The sequence below is a fragment of the Mustela lutreola genome, chromosome 9 (assembly GCF_030435805.1).
Source record: "Mustela lutreola isolate mMusLut2 chromosome 9, mMusLut2.pri, whole genome shotgun sequence".
In the NCBI taxonomy this organism is placed as follows: Eukaryota; Metazoa; Chordata; class Mammalia; order Carnivora; family Mustelidae; genus Mustela; species Mustela lutreola.
In genome coordinates this window covers 107,862,762-107,881,795 of record NC_081298.1, presented here as the reverse complement: position 1 = coordinate 107,881,795, position 19,034 = coordinate 107,862,762, and the positions used below count along the sequence as shown (strand labels likewise).

The following is a 19,034-nucleotide window of genomic DNA, read 5'->3' as shown; positions in this document are numbered from 1 at the left end:
TGAGCACAGGAGAAAAATTTCTTCCTCAGGCTGAGCCCATGACATCTGATTTGACCACTTGGGGATGGGTTGCTCAAGAGTAAAGAAGAAAAGGTGAATGGTCTTTGCACCTGGAAGCCCAGGTGTCCCTCCACAGCTGCTGCTCATGTTGCTCCCAGCCCACTCTGCTGTCCAGAGTCCATATCAATGCCTGGGTTGGTGCTTTCAGGGAGATCAGGCTAACTTAGGACACAGAGTGAACCCTGGAAGTCCCAGCTCAGTTTATCTGCCTCCTGTTACTCTCACTCCAAGGTGAGAGGAACATGAGATGATTTTGCATGTAGTGAAAACTTTGTCTGCGTTGTTGGGTCCTGTGACTTTTGCTCAGTCAGCACAATCATAAAAGTTCATTAAAGGCACACCTGGGGGGCTCAGTCAGTTAAGCATCTGCCTTCGTCTCAGGTCATGATCCCTGGACCCTGGGAGAGAGACCCAATTGGGGTTCGCTACTCAATGGGGAGCCTACTTGTTCCTCTCCCTCTCTCTTAGCCTTTCTCATGCACTCATGCTCTCTCTCTCAAATACATAAATAAAATCTTTTTTTAAATTTTATTTATTTATCAGAGAGAGAGGGGAAGAGAGAGAGCACAGGCAGACAGAATGGCAGGCAGAGGCAGAGGGAGAAGCAGGCTCCCTGCTGAGCAAAGAGCCCGATGCGGGACTCGATCCCAGGACGCTGGGATCATGACCTGAGCTGAAGGCAGCTGCCTCACCAACTGAGCCACCCAGGTGTCCCACATAAATAAAATCTTAAAAAAAAAAAACCCTCAATATAGAACAATCATCCTAGCACTGTCAGGAAGATAACAGTTAAGATCCAGATTATAGGCACACCTTTCATGTGTCATTTCCAATCTCAGATACCACCAAAGAAATCATGAGGATGTAGCCTCCCTTTCATTGTCTGCAGGGGAGAGGACAGCCCTTACCTGCAGAGTGAGTCAGTGTTGGTAACTAATAGGAACCTGGGCAGACTTCCAGGCTCCTCATCCTTGGTGCAACCACCAGGGCCATTGGCATCCCAGCCCAATTCAGTGCCAGTGGATCTAAATAGACGTTACTGTTTCCATAGGCAGCCTGGAATGGAGGATGCTCCAGTTTGCTCTGGTCAGCAAGGCTCCAGTGAGAACCACAGTGATCCAGTCTCTACCACAGACCTCACCAGCTCCTTCCTTCAGAAGCATGGAGACACATCTTTTGCAGCTTTCTCTGTTCCATTTGCCACCTGAAAAAGGAGCTTGTGAGGATTAGCACCTTATTTCATTCAGGTCCTAGAGAACTGAGTGGGCTCTCAGACTCTCTTTTGCTTCCCCCCATGAAATGTCAGATATTAAAGAGAAGTGGAGGACACATTGTTCACTTGCACACAATTTACCAGGATGAAGCTGAGGCTCAGGAAGGGTCATAAATATCCCAAGTTCATGCAGAGAGTTAGTGGTGACTATATTGAGAGGAATCTCCTCTCCCAGATTCCCCAGGTACTTCCCATTGACCTGAACAAGTGATGGCCTCTTCTGTGAAGGCCCAGTCCCTGACAAGAAAGTTCCCGAAATTTTTTCCAGGTCCCCTCAGAAGATACTTTCTTTCAATCACAGGAATAAGGTCTGGAGCCTGAAAATCTATTGTTGGCTGAGTTCTTTCATAGGATTAACACACATTTCTCCTGAGAACACTTCTTAAAAACAATTCTGAGAATTTTGTGGTTTCAGAGCAAAAGAGATGTAAATCATCTGAGTGTAGGTAAGGAGGTCCTATCTTATAAGTCCACATATGCCATCCACTTCTTTGTATAAGTCAAGTGGGTATAGGAAAGAGGAGATTCTCTGAGCTTTTACAAAGTGTGCATACACCTGGCTCAGCTATATGTCCCTGTCCAGCCAGGCTTACTTTGAACTTGTTAGCAAGGAAAACTTCACGGACCTGTTATGTGAAGTGAATTTCCTTAGCAATAAGAATCTGTTAAGGAAGGAGTCACCTAATTTCTATCCGAAAATCCCAAACCCATAGATCTTCCTCTTCTTTTCTTGGCAGTTGCTCAACTGAGACCGTGCCCATCCACTGAGTTCTCTTCAAACACCTCTGAACCCTCAAGACCCTGGGAAAACTAGCTTCCCAGTGGGTGACCTGGAATCTAGATATCCTCAGTGTGTCTTTCCACATAAGACAGGCACTGGTTCCATCCAGAGAAAAGAACCCACCAGGAAGGTTCAGCAAAATAGACCTTTCTCTCTGGTACTGAAGGACACATAGCTATTGAGTTTTTAGCATAGCAAGTTATCTAGCCCTCGAACTCATTCTCCTTTTAAAAGGATCCTGGCACTGAGAAGCAAGAATGGGGCTCATTAAATAACTACAGATTAAGTAATGATATTTTTAGTCACAAGATGAACAATATTCTGGGATATTTAGCTAGAAGTCACATTTTTATCTGTGACTATTAGAGAATAGTTTTCAAAAAGTTATATATCAACTATGAAAGAGTAAGTGAGAATACTAGAAGCAAGAGATTTTATGCAAGGATTTGGTCAAGGCAAAGTGCTGAAAGGTATTCTTTACTCTCATAAAAAAAATGAATCTATCCCTGTGTGCAGTGAGGAGATACCATGAAGGGACCATGAGGAACCATGGATGGAAATATCTTCCCTGATCCCCAAGGATGAGTAATAGACTCACTGCTTGTCTCCTGAAACAATTCTCCCATTGTTGGTCATCGTTTCATAAAGATTAGTAATAAAAATTCCTTAAGGTATTAGTGAATAAAGGCCCTGTATATAGAGATATGGATTTCCAAATGGTCTTGACTTTATATTAACTCTGGGAGGAGTTAATTTAAAGCTTTGCTGAGAAGTGAACTCTAGGCATATGATTTCTTTTTTAGTCATTTCGAAGTTGTCCCATTGTCACTTCCTCCCCTTGTTTATGTTGAGACTTTAACTAACCCTTCCTATTCTTGTTCCTTCAAAATGAGAGGATTTTCTTTTAAAAAAGAGACACAAAGATAGAAAAATCTTCATAAAAAAATGAAAAGTAACTACATCACAATTCTTTTTTTTTTTACACTAACATTTTTTTTTTAAGATTTTATTTATTTATTTGACAGACAGAGATCACAAGTAGGCAGAAAGGCAGGCAGAGAGAGAGGGGGAAGCAGGCTCCTGGGCTGAGTGCTCGGATCTGAGTGATCCAGAGAGCCTGATGTGGGGCTCGATCCCAGGACCCTGGGATCATGACCTGAGCTGAACGAAGGCAGAGGTTTTAACCCACTGAGCCACCCAGGTGCCCCACTACATCACAATTCTTAAGTTGCTGAACAACTACAGAGATCTTTGTGTGAGCTCAAGCAAATAGGAGAAGTTAAAAATCCAAATTAATGTGAGAAGATCAGGCTATATCTGAAAGACAGAGAGCTGACAGTTCTGGCAGTTGAAGGCTGGTTTTTTTTTGTTTTGTTTTTTTTTTTTTTGTTAGGTTTTTTTTTTTTTTTTTTTTTTTTTTTTTTTTTTTTTTTTTTTTTTTCATTGAAATGACTGAGCAGCCACTTGAGGAGGTTTTTGTTTAGACCCAGAGCACCGTGGGAGGTGTCTCCTTGCTCTGCTTGCAGTAATAGTTGGCAGCATCCCCATCCTCCACGGGATCAATTGTGAGACTGAATTCAGTCCCAGACCCACCGCCACTGAAGCGGGCTGGGACCCCAGATGCTTGACTGGATGCTTTATAAATCAGCATTCTCGGACGCTGTCCTGATTTTTGTTGATACCATGTAATATAGTGTGTCATGCCCCAAATGTCACCAACGTTCTGACTGGTCTTACAAGAGATGGTGGCCCTCTGTCCTGGAGACACAGTCAAAGAGGCTGGAGACTGGGTCAGCACAATGTCCCCAGAGCAGCCTGGAATGAGAAACACAACAAATTTAACAGAGATACTGAGAGCATCCTAGTGGAGGCCCACAGCACTGATGACCTTGTAGTCAAAGTCATGGACAACACTCTGAGGAACCAGAAAATGGAAGGGAATTGGGCAACTGGAACCCCATGCCAAATGCTTGAATTCCAGCCACCAGGAACCCAGACACACTGAAAGCATCGAGGCCACAGTTGAGTTTGCCCACCATTTCTCAGTGTGCCCCCCTCTCACCTGGAGCCCAGAGCAGCAGGATCCATAGCAGGGGAGTCCCGGACCCCATCTCAGAGAGCTGGACTAGAGGCTGCTCCTCGGGGGCCCTGACAAGATGCCTTTAAGGATGTTGAGAACAGCCTGGGGTTTTGTCTAATGACACAACATGCAAATCAGCTCCAAAGAGCTTGAGGTTGTGCCCAAAGTGGACACCTGCTCTCAGAACACCCTGTGGGACTTTGGGTCACCAGAAATTTCCAAGTATAGCTCAAGCATGTCCCAAGGGATTTGGGGACCAGTTTCTTGAATCCTTGCCTTCTAGTCTGTCTGAGATGCCATGTGGGGGAGTGCCCTGGGCTCTTCTACTGTGAGGATATAGGTTATTTCAGAAACACTCTTAATCCCTAGAATTAACACAATAATGTATTTCAAGTTGTGATTATTGTCAGGAAGAGAAAGCCGCAGGATTATAAAAGAGTGAACCAGGGTGGCTTGGTTCGATGAGGAGAGGAAGTCTGCCCCACTGAGTAAAAGACCTTCATATGAAGTCCTGACATGTCCTCAGGACCTGGAAAGGGTGAAAGGTCTGGCACGGACCCTTGGTGAAGGCTGGGAACAGACACTAATCTAGGAACTTGTCTCAGTGTGGATAAGCCAGGACTCTCTATCTGTTCAGTCCTGGAAACCAATGTCATGTCCCCCTCGAAGCCCTCCCATGTGGAGGGATCACTCCGCTGGCTCCCATTCACAGTGAACAGCCAGCATCTGACTTGCCACTATTAAAACTTTGTCACCGAAATCTCAAACTGAGGAACTTCTTGTTCTACTACAGCAGAAGTATCATGTCCCAAAGACACTGGGCAGAGTAATAGCATTGATATTAGATTTAGTCTACCTATGAAGGGAAAAAAATAACTGATATCTGAAAATATTTCTTAGAGGTTAAAAAGGTAAAAGAAATCAGCCGAGAATAAACTGGTAAGATATTCTATTCTGAATAGTCAAGAACAAAAACTAATAACAGTCTTTTTAGGATTGTTTAAATATTATAATCCAGGAAAATTGTCCTTGGGTTCAGTTGAAAAGACTTAATGGATTTATTGCCATATCCCTTTATTTAACTTATTTTCTTCATTCAACATGATATTTTCTTTGCTGAGAAAACAAAACCTTTGGCAGGATCTCTACATAGAGAAAACCATCACCAACTCCCACAACAACAAAAGAGAAATTGACTACTTAACTTTGGAACTAACAGGAGCCAGGACTTGACTCAGGACACCTGTCAAGCATCTTCCAACCCAGGGCCCTGCCCCAGGTGTGCACAGAGAATTGGAGGTCCTACACATCAGCCATCAGTAATAGGCAGGTAAGCTCTGTTATTCTTTAGTGCTCTCTATAAAGTCATAGCCACCTCCCACACGATCATAGCCCTGGACACAATCCCACAGACCAGCTGGGCAGGGAGGCTCTTTTGTGACAACTGATCCACTTTTCCATTGCATCTACACTGTAAGGGAGCCACACTGGCTTACTTTAGAGAAAGTTGTGAAGAATACAAAGGAAGTTCACACATCTAAGCTTGCAGCTGTTTGTCTTCAAGAAAGGTCGTTGCCCCTGGTGCCCACACACAACATTAGTTACAATAGGAAGGGCTGAGTAGGGGCAGTGCCGGGCTTCACTCAAGCTACTGGGCTGCTGCTTTCCCTCTAGCTCAGGGGAGAGAGCTGCTCTAGTGTTTGGAAGATACAATAATGCATGATAAGACACACTTCAGTTGATGTTTGTGAGGTAACGTGCAATCAACCAAAATAGAGCAAGGGGACCTATTTACATAGAATCTACTGCCCCATGGAGGTTACTTCATAATAGAGAACCAAAGTTTAAATATCACATAGAATGCTGTCAGTACAAGTAACAGGGTCAGAGAAATGGTAGATTTCAGAGTCTGATGAGTCAATGACTTAAAGTAAGATCAAACTGTTTCCACATCAGCTCTGATATCCTCGGTCTGTCAATAATGAGTTCCTTCATGATGGGCTGATGATCCACTTTCTGTACAACCAACAGGAGAAAAATGCTATATTTTCACTGAAACATCAAATGCAATTTTTGAGTCTTCTATTGAAGTCTTACTGAGTAATCTAGAACAACAACAATTGTACACACTGTTTCTCTTTAGTCAATAGATTGGAGTTAAACCAGCTTGCTATGAAGCCCAAGGAAAGGTTTAAGTTGAAGGCCTAAGATATTGAGATGTTTAAGAATGAAGCATGTCTACATGCTCAGTAAGCATCCAATTCCCCTCCACACTTATGGATGATTGAGATCTGTGTAATGGGAATGGTTAAGTCTTCATAGCAGAGCCCAGATTGTTGGGGAGGGGAGAAACATTCCAAATAATCCAGAAGAATATGCAAGTGTTTTCATAGTGTAGAAACAGAAAATGATGGTTATCCTCAAAGTCCCAGAACCTAAATCCAGTCCTACTCTCAGAGACAGAACCATGAATTCTTCTCCACTGTGAGGTCTACACAGCTTCTGTGAAATTCACATAACCCTGCCCTTTCTCAGTGGACCTCAAATGTTTTTGCAAGCCTTCAACTGGGATCCAGTGAGATATTATTTTTCTATTTACATTTTTCCTTTCTAATAGCCTCTGGCAAGTAGAAGGAGGAGAAGCTGAGCAAAGAGCAATCTTAAAAACACCAGTGAGTAATCATGTCTTGAGGTGGCAAGCTATGCAGCTGGCCAAAGGGTTACAGGGAATGCTGATGTGTCATGTTACAGGGGAGCATTCTGCTCTGAAGCCCACTGATCCCTTCTCCGCAAGATGCAGCAGAAGCCATGATCATGTCAGTAATATAAACCCATCTGTATGGACAATTCAGATTCAGGTGATCCAAAATATTTTGAATGGTGTAGACAAGGGCCCATGGCAAGTCATTACAGCCTTCACAGAATGACCTCCTGGTACAAGAGACATAGAAGAGCTTTATCCACTCAATCTTCCCTTAAGACTCATACATTCTTCTATGATTCACCCCAAAGGCTTATCCTACAACTTAGGGAGAAACAAGGCTGAGCGGGGAGGAAGCAGCTGGTTCAGCAAAGCCTCCCTTACCCCATGGCCCTGGGGAACAGGTTTGTGTTCGAGGCTGAAGCACTGTGGGCGGAAAGCTATAATACTGCATGCAGTAATAGTCCCCCACATCTTCAGCCTGGAGGTTGCTGATGGTGAGGGTGAAGTCTGTCCCAGACCCACTGCCACTGAACCGGTCGGGAACCCCAGATGCCCGGGTGGATGCCCAGATGATGAGTAGCTTAGGAGCCTGCCCTGGCTTCTGCTGGTACCAAGCTAAGTAGTTCTTCTGGTTGGAGCTGTATAGAAGACTCTGGCTAGACTTGCAGTTCATGGCAATGCGTTCTCCTGGAGACCCGTTCAGGGAGGCTGGAGACTGGGTCATCACGATGTCCCCAGACACACCTGCAATCACAAATGGACAGTGGCCATACACTATCTCATTAGTATACTAAAATATGTATCTAAAAATGTAGGTTTCCTTATTTTTCATAAGTAATCAAACTGTTTTAATGAAATGTTTTATTCATAACATGTTGTAAAGTCATTTGCCAATTTTATAAAGATCTTTCTCCTCTCAGCCTCTCACCTGAGATGCCCAGTGCCACAAAGAGGAGGAATTGGAGCTGTGACCCCATCGTGCTGCTGGTCACCTGTTTGATGCTCCTGGACCCCATCCCCAAGAAACCCTATTAATATAGCTCTCAGCAGCCAACCCAAGACCCGAGGAGCCTATGCAAAGCATCAGAGAGCATGAAAGTGCCTGCTCACTGAGCTGTGAATCAGAGAATGGAAAGAAAGAGACAAAATATCAACACCCCAGGAAATGTGATTGTATGCTACAAGAGGCCCAGAAATCACCTTAAAACTATGATTCTCAGCAATATATAGCAAAATCCCCAAATGTAAACTCTTGTTAATATCTATTAACAAACAGTTAATAAATTCTTAACTGTCCAATTTCAAACCAGCTAAAGTCAACCTGAAAGCATAAATCACTTTTGTAGTAAAATATATGTGTTCATGAGTATATAATTTCAGAACCTAACTGAAATGATATAAATATAGTGTGAGTGCATGGAATGTACTCATGTCACCAGAATGAGCATAGAGGGTAGGTACACATTTACATCGCTATCTCAGACTTTCCTCTGAATTTTAAACACATACTTGAAGTTGCTCTTGGACAACTTAAAGGCATCGCCATATGTCCAAAACAGACCTCTGGTAGCTCCCTGTGCACAAACTCGATTTCAGAAAATGTGTCACCACATACTTAGGAATCACCCTTGTCCCTGCTCTTTAGGTCAACCAGGGTCTGAATAGCCCAAATCCTTCCCGCCTGTAGCATCACAGCTCCTCCTAGGGGCAGTAGGTGAAATAGCTTCAGCTCCAGGCCCTGCAGAGCAGTTTTTCATTTCTCTTGACTCCAAATCAACAGTCCTTTTAGAATTCCACAAACAACAGCTTCCTAAACTCTCCTAGGCATAGAGAATTTAAAACAAATCGAACAGGGGTTCCTGATTGGTTCTGTTGTCTAAGTGTCTGACTCTTGATTTTGGTTCAGGTCATGATCTCAGGGTTGGGAGATGGAACACCGTATCAGGTTCTGTGCTGGGCTCAGAGTCTATCTTCCCTCAGGTACCTGGGTGGCTCAGTGGGTTAAACCTCTGCCTCTCGGCTCAGATCATGATCTCAGGGCACCTGGGTGGCTCAGTGGGTTAAACCTCTGCCTTCGGCTCAGATCATGATCTCAGGGTCCTGGGATCGAGTCCTGCATCAGGCTGCCTGCTGAGCAGGGAGGCTGCTTCCCCTTCTTCCTCTGCTGTTCCCCCTGCTTGTGCTCTCTCTCCTTCTCTCACTCTCTATCAAATACATAAATTCTTTAAAAAAAAATTGTCTCTCTCCCAGAAACAAAACAAAAGCAAGAACAAAAACAAAAACAAACAAACAAAAAAAAATGTTTTCTCTCTCCCTATCCCTCTGCCTCTCCTCCCTCCACTTGCTCTCTAAAAAAATTAATAAAACAAATCAAACAAAACCTCATAGCACTTTTATTTCAGTGGGAAGGATGGATAAGAAAGAAACAAATAGCATCTCTGCTGCTGTCACTTCTGCTCTCTGAGGTCCCCTCTCTGGGTGGCATCATCACTCAGCATGAATGGGGCAGTAGATGTCCAGGTCCATTTAGTGTATCGCATCCTTCAGCATGGACAGACAGAGGAAGAGAGAACATGTCTGTGTGGGTTTACACTTTTGTTCTGGGAAAATAAAATCAACTGTAGTCTCATATATTGTCAAGTATCCAAATCATCTCTTGATCACGGACAATAGTCTTTCCATTCCTCATTTCCCTGCAGCATGAAACTACCCAAGACAAAGGTTGGTGACAAAAATCAATACTCTAACACTATATATAAAGATAAACTGGGCCCAGTTTTATCAGAGCATTTTTGTATGTTTAATATTCCTTTCTGGTGAGGAGAACCATCTTTCATTTTACCTTTTTCCATTTTTTCTTGGAAAAAAAAAGAAGTTTATCGAATATAGGAGGTAAGCACTGATTCTTCATGTGCCTCAGATTATAGTGACTTGTCCTTGAACCATTTACTGTTTCCTCCTATAATCCTTACCTCAGAGCATCAGATCCAGATGGAAGAGAGGATATCTATATTATTTCCTCCAAACTATCCCATTTCTCCTTCCAAGGCTCTCAGTTACTGTTTGGTCAATTTGCTTTGGTCAATTAAGCGGCTTCCAGCTTAATTCCAGGGAAGAATGGATTCTCCATTCACCAAATTCCTCTTCTTGACTGGAGTGACCAGAAATCTGTCAAGAATGGTCATTACTGAAGCTGGACCACATGGAGAGACTCTCAGAATTCCTGATAGAATGTGAGGAATGAATACCATGTATATGGAACATATATAACACAGGATCTGTTGGCATCCATGCTAAAACTTCCCTTCAAATGGAGCTAGTGCAATGGAAGTCAAAATGGAAAGGTAGAAACTGGATCTTCCACTCTGGACTTTTCATTAGCGTAAGCAACCAGATTCCCTTTACTATTTAATGCAGCGCAAGGTGGGGTTCCTGGTAATTGCAACTAAAAATTTGCCAAAAGATTTTGTACCCTCTTACGCTGTTGGTGGGAATGCAAGCTGGTGCAGCCACTCTGGAAAATAGGATGGAGGTTCCTAAAGACATTAAAAATAGAGCTACTCTACAACTCAGCAATTGAACTACTAGGTATTTACACAAAGACACAGATGTAGTAAAAAGAAAGGGCAGGTGCACCTCATTGTTTGTAGTGCAATGTCCATGATAGCCAGACTGTAGAAGGAGATGAGATGTCCTTCAACGGATAAATGGATAAAGAAGATGAGGTTCATTTTTACCACGGAATATTACTCAGCCACCAGAAAGGATGAATACCTATCACTTGTATCAACATGAATAGAACTGGAATGGATTATGCTAAGTGAAATAAGTCAAGCAAGAAAGACAATTATCATGTTTCACTTATATGTGGAGTATAAAATAGCACAGAGGACCGTAGAGGAAGGGAGGGAAAACTGAATGGGAAGTCATCAGAGAGGGAGAAAAACCATGAGAGACTCTGGACTCTGGGAACAGAACTGAGGGTTACAGAAGGGAAGGGGGTCGGAGGTTGGGGTAACTGGGTGATGGGTATTAAGGAGGACATGTGTCATGATGAGCATCAGGTGTTATAAGCAACTAATGAATCATTGAACACTACATCAAAAACTAATAATGATGATGATAATGATAATAATAATAATAATAAATGAAAATAAAATTCTTAGAATTGGAAAAAAAAAAGATTTTGTACTCTTTACCAACCTAACAAGTTCAACAAAATTGAAAATAACACCATTTTATTTTTTGGCCTGCACAGTCTCATCATAGAAAATATAAAAGAACCATTATTTAAAATGGTCTGTTTCTAACAGGGAGAACCATGAAAAATGCAAGCCAATATGGTAATATCAACCTTTACCCAGGGAAAAGTTCATTATTTTCTTAATATTGTCAAAAGCATTTTTTAAAAATTTTAAGCCATTAAAAATCATATACTATATGTAAAGGATTTCAATTCAATTATTTTTCACTTCATTACTATCCTGAGAGAGAGCATGATCTTCTTCAGGAATGAGTGCAGAAAATGGGAAGGATCACTAGGCACATACATATGTACACATACTACACAAGCATATCCACAAACTGTAATAAAAATATTTGTAGCCACTTGATCACAGCCATGGCTTATACATTTGAACTAGCTGTATATGTTCACATGCCTTCCACAAACCATTCCTCATCATAAATTATACCATCTTTAAATCAGTAATCAAAAATCCTCCAAACAAACAAAAGTCCAGGACCAGACAGATTGGTAAATTCTACCAAGTATTCAGAGATTTAATTTATCTATATGTCTCAAACATCTAAAAAAATTGAAGAGCAGAAATGCTTAAATTCATTTTAGAAGGCCAGCATTACCCTGATACCAAAGCCAAAAAGTGGTAACAAGAAAAAAAAAAATTACAGGCTGATATCCTGGATGAACATAGATGCAAAAATCCTCCACAAAATATTAGCAAACCCAATTTAACAATACATTAAAAGGATCATACACCATGAAAAGTAGGATTTATTCCAGAGAAGCAGGGATGGTTCAATATCCATAAATCAATCAGCGTGTTATATCACATTAACAAAATTAAGGGTAAAAATCATAAGATTGTCTCAACAGATGGGAAAAAGTATTGATAAAATTCAGTATCTATTTATCAAAAAAAAAAAAAAACCAGAAATGCCAAGGGTTATAGAGGATATGGAGAGGATAAGGAGACATGCCCCCAGGTGTTGTCATTGGGGATATAAATTGGTGCAGCCACTATGGAAGACAGTATGGAGTTTCCTCAGAAACATAAAAATAGAACTACCCTATAATCCAGCTCTTCCACTTCTGGGTATTTGAAAATATATATGCACCACTGCATCCATTCAAACATTATTTAAACCAGCCACGATATGGAAACAACCTAAGTGTCCACTGATGGATAAATGGATAAAGAAGCTGTGTTCTACATGTGTACGCACACAATGAAATACTACTCAGCCATGAAAGGGAAAGGAATCTTGCCATTTGGGACAACATGGATGAAACTTGAAAGTAATATGCTAAGTGAAATAAGTAAGGCAGAGAAAGACATTATGTATAATATCACTTCCATGTGGAATCTAAAAAAGCCAAATACATAGAAACAGAGAATAGATTGGTGGTTGCCAGGGGCTGGGTGGTGAGATAAATAGCAAGATTTGATCACAGGGTACAATCTTCCGCATATAAAATAATTTCTGGGGGTGCTTGGGTGGATCAGTGGGTTAAAGCCTCTGCCTTCGGCTTGGGTCATGATCTCAGGGTCCTGGGATTGAGCCCCACATCGGGCTCTGCTCGGCAGGGAGCCTGCCTGCTTCCTCCTCTCTCTCTCTCTGCCTACTTGTGATCTCTGTCGGTCAAATAAATAAATAAAATCTTTTAAAAAATTAAATAATTTCTGGTCTCATGTACAGCATGGTGACTGTAGTTAACAGTGTTATATTGTACGGAAGGTTACTAAGAGACTAAACCTTCAATGTTCTCACCACAAAAAAGTAAATAAGTAAAACAAAAAGGTTAATTATGCACAGTGAAGGTTCCATTAACTCTCCTTATGTTGGTAAGCATTTCAAAATATAAATGTAGTTCAAATTATCACATCGTGTAAAATGTAAACTTACACAATGTTATATGTCAATTATATCTAGAAAACAAAAATGTTGACATCATTTCTTTCTGGCCCCCGTGCTTTCTAAATAGAAATCCTCTGTCATTCAAGGTGTTTTCCTCTCTGGGTAAGTGTGATTTTTCTCTTTCAGCCTATGATATTTTTTCCTTTTTCTTTAGTGCTCAGAAATTTTAATACGATGTGTCTTGACATATATTCTTCACGATTATGCTGTTGGGGGTCTGCTAAATGTGAAAAATTTTGAGCAATTAATTGTTCAAAATATTTTTCATCTCCAGCCTCTCTCTGTACTCTTTCTAGGATTCCAGTGGCACAAATGTTAGATCTTTGGTTTGGTCCCATGTATCCCAGATACTGTGGGTTTTGTTGTTGCTGGTTTTGATTTGGGGGTTTTCCTTTGTTTTGTTTTTAACGTAGTTTCTCTTTTTGGTTTAGACTGGGTAATTTCTTGCCTCTGATCTTTCCTCCTTTATCCTTCCACTCTCCTCCTTCCAGACCTTTCCTAGTCAGATACCCCATAGGGCATCCATGTCCTTACTTCAGGCCACTTCCCCAGCCACAGTAAGTCAATGACCATTTGTGCTCTTTGAACATCTACTAACTAAACATCTTATTTCATTATGGTATGATACAGGAGGTGTCCAGTTTAACTTACATCAACATATACTGCGAAACTGGGCAGAACCAGGAGTCCTCTCTCTGCTATTTGCTGGTTGGGAGTCTCTGTGTCTTTAGTCAGATGTGGTAAGAAACAAAGACAGGAAAGCTATTATAATGCAGTAAGAGATTTTTATTATATGCATAGTCCCCGGGGAACAGAACATACAGCATGCCACATGGCCACACAGGCAGTACCGAGGTGAGAAGAACAGACAGAGGGAAGTAATGCTGGCCTGTATTTTTTAATGTGTATTACATGAGAAGTAATGGAGAAGCAAAGTTAATAAGCTACTTAGACATAAGATTGGAGACTTTGAAAATTTCAGCAGATTGCAGACTATAGCTGTGCTTGTCCTCTGGTAACCAGGAAGTATTTGGGTAGAAGGAAATGTCACAGATTGTTGGTCTCACTGAAAGGAAGAGAGTAAGGATTTGGACTCAAGATTGTCTGGCTTGCATCTCAAATGTATGCCTTTGGGCAAGTCTTTTGCTGCCTCTGGGAATTAGCTAATTTGGGGAGAAGCACTCCCTTCAGGGCTGGAGCAGCAAGAATGCGGAAATAAGAAAATGCATTAAATATAAAACCTCATGAAACTGAAGATAGGAGATTATGCAGTGGTGTCTGGCAAGAGTGGTAAGTATTGTGGAGATCTGAAACTCTTGTCCCGTAAATTAAGAGTGCCTGCTGAATCTGCTTGGGTCCAATACTAAAGGAAATACTTTCTCCTTCCTGAGTTGACAGATGCTGGGCTCCACCCAATCTTACAATCTGGTGTGTCTGACATTTCTGGTTTAGGACAATCAGCTCTGTCATACGGTTAATTGATGTGCCATGGACAGGTCTACCAGGGCCGGTGCTATGCTGGGAACTACTTGTTGAACACTGAATAGGTTGTTTTTGAGAAGGGCCAAGTCTTGCCAAAGAACCCAGAAGTCTATGCTATGAGTCTTCCTCTGGGCTTGCCAGTGTATCCACACCATCCTTCCCGGACACAGATGCATGTACCACCCAACGACAGGAGAGGTCATAAGGCCCACGTGATAGGACCACTTGCATCATGACCTAAACCTGACACAGGGTCTCTCCTGGCTCTGCGCCCACTGTAAACTAGTGACTTCAAAATTTGCTAATAAACAGAATGGTGTAGCTTATCCAAGTGTGGAATGTGTTGTCCCAACACTCAACACTCAGCAAGGTAGTGTGCTTCAACCTCAGTGGTTGGAGGTACAAGATACAAGTATTTGTCTTTTACCTTGACAACGATGTGCCTGCATTCCTTAGATACCTGGACCCCTGACATAGCCACCAGGGCGGGGTGCCACATGAATTTTTGTGTGGTTTGCATCCCACTGTTGTAGCACATGTGTTTTTGCAAGTTAGTGAAGTTCTCACCATTTCTTGCTCATCGTGTGTAATTAAAAGGATGTAATTGATAGAGTGTGGCCTGGCGGGATGCTCTGGGGGATGTTTATACAACACACTGCAGCAGAGAGCAGGGCGTTAACGTATCCCCAGTCTACTACTGAAGATGTGACCCCTCTTCACTGCAGTGAAAGGGAATTCCACGGGAGGACTGCATTAGCTCACATGCCATGCCCCCTGCTGGTAGACCTTGTAGTTGGCCCAGCATGGGGTAAGCATTTTCAAAACCTCCACATGGCCAGAAGAGGGAGACTTAACACACCCAGAGAAGAAAATGTCCGGGTGGGCAGATTCTTCTGAAAAACTTGCTTTTTGAGTATTTAAGCAACATGAATGCCCCATAATTTGCATATCTTCTTCCTCTTAGATCTGAAGCATTTCTGCCTTTCAGAGTCTTATACCAGAGTCTCTGGGTGTGTGGCATGAACACACTGGACCCATCGAAAGCAGCAAGATGGTGACTCCATCACAGCTTCTTGGCCTTCTGCTCCTCTGGGTTCCAGGTGAGAATATTTAGACAAAGGTGATTAAAGTGGGGGTATGATTTTCCATCCCTGATTTTCTTTCTTCATTGGGAATTCATCCACAGATGAAGTTGGCTTGTTTTATAATAAGTAGTATTCTCTGTCCTACCTAAGTAGATATTAGTGACTTCCATGTACATATCATGAGACTCTGCTGATGTTTCTTGTGTGGTTTCAGCCTCTCATGGCGAGATTGTCCTGACCCAGTCTCCTGCCGTCCTGTCCATGGCTCCAAAAGAAAGAGTCACCATCACCTGCCAGGCCAGTCAGAACATTAACAAGTGGTTAGCCTGGTATCATCAGGAGCCAGGGAGAGCTCCTAAGCTCCTCATCTATGAGGCATCCAAGTTGATAACTGGGGTCCCATCACAGTTCAGCGGCAGTGGGTCTGGGACAGACTTCACTCTCACCATCAGCAGCCTGGAGCCTGAAGATGCTGGGACCTACTATTGCCTGCAGTCTAACAGCTACCCGCCCACAGTGTTACAGGTCAGAGCATAAACCACCAGGGAAGAAGATGTGAGGGGCTGGGCTGCCCCCGCTGCTCCTCTGATTCCTTGCACCTGCTCAGACAGTTTCTCAGAAGCAACTCCACTTTGTAGGTCATTGGGGGCTTTGAGAGAAGGACAAGAAGGCTCCTCAGCCCCCTGACTGACTCCCTTTCCCCCAGATCATTAGACCTCAGGAGTGTGAATGATGGCATCTGTTGGGGTTTGTACAGAAAAGGGAAGCCACTCTAGGTTTTCCAAGCAGGGATTGCTTCCAGAAAGGAAGTAATGTCTAAACGTCACTCTCTCAAAGGCCTGGGGATATAATAAGGGAAATAGACACTAGAAACAGTGATTCCTCAGTGATCCCCCATAAGTCAGAGAATATATACCATTGGAGATACAGGCTGCCTAACCTCGTAGTCCTCGGACCTTTCTGTGAGGGCCAGGGATGGAGGGGCTGATGCTCTAGCCGGCACAGATCGTCTTCAGGTGATTCTCTGGTCCCTCATTTATCACTCATATGCCTGCAGGTGCTGATGGAAGGCACTGAATCCTCCTCTTCTGACCTTCAGATCTAGGGTAAGGTGCCTCATGAGCAACTCTGTAGGGAACCATAGAGGAAAGGGGGCTCTGGGAAATGTGCTTCCAGAAGTGATGGTGGTGACGGGAAGCTGACCGAAGACAGCCTGGGATGGTCACTGTTTTTACATCTCTCAGTTAGGGGAAGACCCCAGTATATGTTTCAATATGCTTCTAGCTACCATCATTAAGCCTTTATTCATAACAAGGAGATTTTGTTAAGCAACTGAGGGAACAGAAGAATGAGGAAATTGTGTCATGTATATAGAAATAATTTGGCAATGAAGGACTTTCGTGATTAAAAAAATTAAATGTGGATGAAGCATTGTTTTTTCTTAATATAAGAATACCTTTTTGCTTAAAATTCTCTGTAAGTCAGAACATCATCAACAACCCTGAAAGCTATGACAAATGCGAAATAGCTGTCTCCACCTGATACCTACTCACATGGCTCTCCATTGTAAAAAGATGGTAGGAGCTACGTAAGGTTTAAGATGCTCTGCTGTAGAGGATTTTTACTTCCCTTAAAGTAGTCTCTCTTTAATTTTCTATATTCATTTAAGACATTTCTATTGAAAGCCACCTGTTGGGTTAAATCCACAGGTTGAAAAAGCTTCCAATTTTACATTCTAATTCATACAAAATTAAATCACAAACTTCTCTTAGACTGCAAATATGGAAAAATAATTATTTGGAAACAACGTGACTATGTATCTTAAAAATTAGATATAATAATGATTTGTAGAAATTTAAAGAATTACAAAGACCACGGTAAGAATAAAGCAAAATTATATGCAATTCTGTCAGGATAACTGGACTTAGATTTGCTTGTTTTGTGGATTCTGTACCCTCCTACAGCTTGCCATGAGAATGATGTGCCATGGGTAGTCTCCACACACTGTCTTGGCCCCAGATCAACCACAATCCATAGACTGGAGAACCGTGTATCTCCCTGCAGAAGAACCACACAGCTGATCCCTGTGCATTATCCAAATAATTGTCAACGTGAACATCCATGACTATAGGAACAAATGCTTAGTATAAGAAGCCACTGAGTTTTTGAATGGTTTGTTAAAACAGTGTGTAAAATCTGACTAGTATAGTTTTTACATATCTCTGCATAGAAATTGACAGTTTTATTAAACATGATGGCATAAAAAGGAGTACTTGGAAATCCATTCATAAGAAGATACAAAACAAAGAAATGTTTTTAAAAATATTTGAATTAAAAGTGTAAAATTCACCCCATTGTAGAAACATCTAACTGAGATTCCTTAGAGTAATGGTAACAAATTCTGTAGATAATTCAGACTTATTAAATGTGATCAAATCTAAAGTTTATTCATATATATTCATTCATATATGTGTGAATGTATGTCCATATGTATATATATATGTATATATGTAGAGTATGCATACATGTAGATACATATTTTTGGTGTGTTTATACAATTATCTTATGAATTAAATGGATTAATATGACTCTAGTAAACTCCCCATGAAAAACTGGTGTCCAGGACCAAATATGATATAGTACTACTAACCTGGCTTGAGGTATTTTCTTTACAATCTTTGTTTCTATATCATACACCAATTGGTATACTTATCTGAATATATGTTTTCTCACTCAGTGGAGGTCCAAAGGCTTTGAATGGAATTATTTTTTCCTACCAACCATTACACTCCATGAGAGCCCCATTATCTCTATGTCCACATTTATGTGATGAATTCCAGGTATGAAATGTTATCCAATCTTTTTTTTTTTCATTTTATGGTGAAATCTATTAATACTCTTATAACATAGGTCATAGTTCTTGTAATTTACAGAGAAAATAACAGCTAAATGAAACTACAAATTAACAAACATAAAACAGAATGATTGAGAAATGAATTCATGGGTAATACCATTTGTACTCAAGTGGATCATAAGGGACAGTACTCAACCTTCTGAGAGGAAGCATATCAGAATCTTGTGGAGGGGCAGTTATCAAGTTTGATCATTTAACAACATGTGCTAAAATCTCAATTTAGTCCTACAAATATTAACATTTGTTTTATCAACAGTTGGCATGTCTCTAAAATATCAGTTGAATGATATCTCTGGCCTTATTGGTGAATTAGAGAATAAAATTATAATTTAGAGATGCATAGTCAATATGTTAAATATTTTAGACTGTTCCTAGGTAACACCCCTCCATATTTTATACATAATTAACCCTGAAGAAACTTGGATGAAACTGGAACAATTTAACAGGTTGTTCTGTAGCCAAAAGAAACCAAAAGTGAAACAAGTCAACCTATGTC

General features: G+C 41.5%; 3 gene segments (V, D, J or C); 1 reads left to right on the top strand and 2 right to left on the bottom strand.

The window, feature by feature from the left end:
* Positions 1-3,539: 3,539 nt before the first annotated feature.
* On the bottom strand, positions 3,540-4,271 carry LOC131807787 (immunoglobulin kappa variable 3-11-like). The segment is given in 2 exon segments: positions 3,540-3,929; positions 4,177-4,271. Coding segments are annotated over 2 exon segments (384 nt in total).
* A 2,934-nt stretch (positions 4,272-7,205) lies between these two features.
* LOC131807775 (immunoglobulin kappa variable 4-1-like) lies at positions 7,206-7,913 on the bottom strand. The segment is given in 2 exon segments: positions 7,206-7,642; positions 7,827-7,913. Coding segments are annotated over 2 exon segments (471 nt in total).
* Positions 7,914-15,515: 7,602 nt separating this feature from the next.
* On the top strand, positions 15,516-17,893 carry LOC131807784 (immunoglobulin kappa variable 1D-12-like). The segment is given in 4 exon segments: positions 15,516-15,639; positions 15,839-16,149; positions 16,682-16,730; positions 17,589-17,893. Coding segments are annotated over 3 exon segments (408 nt in total).
* The last annotated feature ends 1,141 nt before the right edge of the window (positions 17,894-19,034 follow it).